The sequence below is a fragment of the Platalea leucorodia genome, assembly GCF_965183815.1.
Source record: "Platalea leucorodia genome assembly, chromosome: 2".
Lineage (NCBI taxonomy): Eukaryota > Metazoa > Chordata > Aves > Pelecaniformes > Threskiornithidae > Platalea > Platalea leucorodia.
Window position 1 is genome coordinate 1,535,414 of NC_138824.1, and position 4,589 is coordinate 1,540,002.

At 72.1% G+C, this 4,589-nt stretch overlaps 1 protein-coding gene across 1 annotated transcript; it reads right to left on the reverse strand.

Annotated features, from left to right (window-relative positions):
* Positions 1–1,172: 1,172 nt before the first annotated feature.
* On the reverse strand, positions 1,173–4,028 carry LIPT2 (lipoyl(octanoyl) transferase 2; the record flags this gene model as incomplete). Its single annotated transcript, XM_082333115.1, is given in 3 exon segments — positions 1,173–1,547; positions 3,520–3,883; positions 3,885–4,028. Coding segments are annotated over 3 exon segments (741 nt in total). The 3' UTR covers positions 1,173–1,314.
* Positions 4,029–4,589: the final 561 nt, after the last annotated feature.

A 4,589-nucleotide genomic window follows, 5' to 3' on the forward strand; every position in this document is an offset into this window, starting at 1 on the left:
CCACAGCGGCAGAGAAACCCCAAAGCCCGTGGGGCAGAAAGAAGCAGTGAGGGGCTGCGGGTGGGGGTCAGGTCCTGCTCCGAGCAGGGCGCAGGGACTTTATTTGCCATTTTCCATTTCTCCTGACCCCACAGCATCCGTCTGGCTGCGGGGCTGCTCCCAGCCGCCCGCGATCGGTGCCTCCGGCACAGCCTTCGGGTCTGCCAGCAACCGGGGTGACTCAGAAGTGGCCGTGGCCACGCCACGCACCAGCGGGGGAAGGTTTCGGGGAGCCCAGACCGGGTGCTGCCCCTCCTGCCCAGGCACCGGGAGAGCCGCGAGCTCTGTCTCAGGTTGGCTTCCTACCCCTTAAGAAACCTTTCGATTAAAATCAGTTTGTATTTGTCTACCTATAGGTTTGCATTGATGGGCACGGATCCCAGTGCCATCGGGACCCCAGGGTGGCCGCGTCCCCTCGCCCGGGACGGCTGCTGCGAGCCCACGTGGATGCTGCAGCCGGGGCAGCGATTTCGGAGGAGCCGACGCTGCCTGCACAGACCCCGGCGACATCTCCAGCACCACGGACCCAGCAGGAGCAGGTCCCCATCGCCCTGCCGGGACGCTCAATCCAACACTGTCCCACGGGGTCCGGAACAGCCGTGGCTCCTCTCCTCGGGCACCCCAACCCCTTCCCCTCCTCCTCCCGCTTTCCCACCACGTCGGCATCGCGCCGGTGGCGTTGTAACCACCGCTTACAGCCTCTTAGCAGCGTTTTTTCCGCCTGTCCCAACACCACAGCGAGGATCTTCGCCACGCGAGGATTTCTCCAGGCGCAGGGCAAGAAAAAGGTCGTTATTCCTAAAGTCTCTCAAATAAACGAGCGAAGGATCAGCAGCCGAAGCTCGCAGCAACTCTTTATACAAAATTAGCCTCTTTTTACACGGTGGCGAGGGCAGGACGCTCGGCCAACCGGTCCCTCTTCCTCTTGTCCAAAGGGCGCATGAGCATTCACCCCAATTTTGGAGTTTTGGGAGGAGAGAGGCAGAAAAACCACACAAAAGCACCTGTTTGGGCATTTCCCCTGCGAGCGGCGGGGACGCGGTACCCGTGGAGGTCTCAGCTGAGGGACTGAGACCCGTGGGGCTCGGGAGAGCGGCCCCGACGGAGGTTTGGATGTTGAAGCGACAGCCCGAACCCCTGTGCCGCCGTTCACGCACGGCCTACGGGCAAAGGCACGAGAGCCCGTCTCGCAATAAAGCCCCGGGCGGCTGCCGCACCGCTCATCGGCCGCGCCGAGGGTTTGCCGAAACACCAAACCGAGGCACCGCGGCTCTCCTAGTCCCCGGGATCTTCCGAAAAGACCAAGGTGCAGTCGAACACCTCCTGGAAGGAGTCGAGGAAGGGCTGGAGGACGTGATCGACGGTGACGTGCCGCCCCAGCTCGCGGCTCAGCGAGGTGACGCCTTTCCCCTCCAGCCCGCAGGGAACGATGTGCTCGAACCAGGTGAGGTCGGTGCAGCAGTTCAGCGCCAGCCCGTGGGAGGTGATGTGGTTCCCGCAGTGCACCCCTGCGGGGGCCAAAGCACCCACCCGTCAGCGCCCGGCCCCAGGGACGCCCCGGCGTGAGGTATTTAGTGACCGCGCTGCTCGGGCCGCTATCAACCCCCGCTGCGGGCCGTGCTCCCCACCTCTGCCAGGGAAAACCCCGAACGCACAGGCAGGCTCCCCAAATTTGGGGGCAGATGGGGTGCAGCGTGTCCGGCTCCCCCCGCCCCGTCCCCGCGCCCCCCAGCACCTCCCACCGCTGGGGTTTCAGGTGGGCTCGGACACGGGGCTGCGGTGCAAAGGGGGGGGCCGGGCTGCAGGACCCCGAGACCAGGCTGCAGAGCCCGGCCGGGGGTGCAGGGCTCCAGGAAGGGGGGGCAGGGCGTGGGGCTTGCAGGGGAACAGCACAGGGCCTGCGGAGGGGGACAGGGGAAGGGGACCAGGTTGGGGACGAAGGGGACAGGGGAAGGGGACCAGGCTGCAGACGAGGGGACAGGGAAAGGGGACCAGGCTGGGGATGAGGGGACAGGGGAAAGGGACCAGGCTGGGGACGAGGGGACAGGGAAAGGGGACCAGGCTGGGGACAGGGGGACAGGGGAAGGGGACCAGGCTGGGGACGAGGGGACAGGGGAAGGGGACCAGGCTGGGGACGGGGGGACAGGGGAAGGGGACCAGGGTGGGGACGGGGGGACAGGGGAAGGGGACCAGGGTGGGGATGAGGGGACAGGGGAAGGGGACCAGGCTGGGGACGGGGGGACAGGGGAAGGGGACCAGGGTGGGGATGAGGGGACAGGGGAAGGGGACCAGGCTGGGGACGAGGGGACAGGGGAAGGGGACCAGCGTGGGGACGAGGGGACAGGGGAAGGGGACCAGGCTGGGGATGGGGGGACAGGGGAAGGGGACCAGCGTGGGGACGAGGGGACAGGGGAAGGGGACCAGGCTGGGGACGGGGGGACAGGGGAAGGGGACCAGGGTGGGGACGGGGGGACAGGGGAAGGGGACCAGGTTGGGGATGAGGGGAGAGGGGAAGGGGACCAGGCTGCAGTCACCCAGCCGTGGGAGCAGGAGTGCAAAGCGCTGGGCCCTGGTTCTGGGTGCAAGGCCCTGGCTGGGCTGCAGGGACCCGAAATTTGTGCTGCCCCCCTGCTCCCCGGTGCACACTCCCCGGTGCATGCCACCCCCAGTGCATGCCCCCCCCGGTGCATACTCCTCGGTGCATGCTCCCCCCGTGCCTGCCCCCCTCGGTGCATGCCCCCCCTGGTGCATACTCCCCTGTGCATGCCCCCCCCGGTGCATGCCCCTCTCGGTGCATACTCCCCGGTGCATGCCCCCCCCGGCGCCTGCCCCCCCCGGTGCATACCCCCCCGGTGCATGCCCCCCCCCGTGCATGCCCCCGGGTGCATACCCCCCCCGGTGCATGCCCCCCGGTGCATACCCCCCGGTGCATGCCCCCCCGGTGCATGCCCCCCGGTGCATGCCCCCCCCCGGCGCCTGCCCCCCCCGGTGCACGGCCCCCCCGGTGCATCCCCCCCGGTGCATCCGCCCCCCGGTGCATGCCCCCCGGTGCATCCGCCCCCCCCGGTGCACGCCCCCCCCCGGTGCATACCCCCCCCCGGTGCATACCCCCCCCGGTGCACGCCCCCCCCGGTGCATACCCCCCGGTGCATACCCCCCCCGGTGCACGGCCCCCCCGGTGCATACCCCCCGGTGCATGCCCCCCCCGGTGCATACCCCCCGGTGCACGCCCCCCCCGGTGCACACCCCCCCCGGTGCATACCCCCCCCGGTGCACGCCCCCCCCGGTGCACGCCCCCCCCCGGTGCATACCCCCCGGTGCATACCCCCCGGTGCACACCCCCCCGGTGCACGCCCCCCCCGGTGCATACCCCCCCCGGTGCACGCCCCCCCCGGTGCATACCCCCCGGTGCATGCCCCCCCCGGTGCATACCTCCCCCCGGTGCACGCCCCCCCCGGTGCACGCCTCCCCGGCGCTCACCGATGGCGCAGATCTTGCAGTCGCCCATCCAGACGCCGGTGAAGGGCGGCGGGAGGGCGCGGGCAGCGGCCAGGCCGAGGCGGCGGCAGAGGCGCAGCACCAGCTCCTCCAGCGCCGCCACGTAGCCGCGCAGCGGCAGGCGGCGGCGGCGGAGGTCGAGGACGGGGAAGGCGAGGAGCTGGCCGGGCCCGTGGAAGGTGATCCGCCCGCCCCGCCGCGCCGCCGCCAGCCCCGCTCCCCGCGCCCGCAGCCGCGCCGCCGCCTCCGCCTCCGGAGCCCCCCGCAGGCCCCAGGTGTAAACGGGCTCCGCCGGTTCGCTCAGCACCACGCTCTCGCCGGGGCCGGGGGGGGGACCCGGGGGGGCCGCCGGGGCCGGGGCCGGGGCCGGGGCCGGGGCCGGGTCCGGCCCGCGCCGCCCGCGCCGCCCGCAGGCAGCGCTCCTGCACCCGCAGCGCCTCGGCGTAGGGCCGCAGCCCCAGGCGCAGCACCCGCACCGGGCCCCGCGACATGGCGGCGGCGCGGCCGGCACCGGCGGCAGCAGGAGCAGCAGGAGGAGGAGGAGGAGGGAGCGGGCAGGCCGCGGCCGCCGGGGCCGCCGGGAGGCGGCGGGCGGGGCGGGCGGCGCGGAGCTCCGCGGCGGGGGCCGGGCCGGGCCGGGGCTGGCGGGAGCCCCGGGGGGACGGGGAGGAGGGGGTGGGGACGGGGACAGGGAGCGGGGAGAGGGGACAGGGGATGGGGGGGGAGGGGCGGGAGAGGGGACAGGGATGGAGGAGAGGGGACAGGGGTGGGGGGATAGGGGCTGGGGACAGGGATGGGGAAGAGGGGACAGGGGCTGGGGACAGGGGAGAGGGGACAGCGATGGAGGATAGGGGACAGCGATGGAGGACAGGGGACAGGGGTGGGGGGATAGGGACAGGGATGCAGGGAGAGGGGACAGGCACGGGGGTTGGGGACAGGGAACAGGGGACAGGGATGGGATAGGGGCCAGGCACGGGGGGGATAGGGGCTGGGGACAGAGGATGGGGAGAGGGGACAGGGGCGGGAGGAGAGCGGACAGGCACGGGGGATGG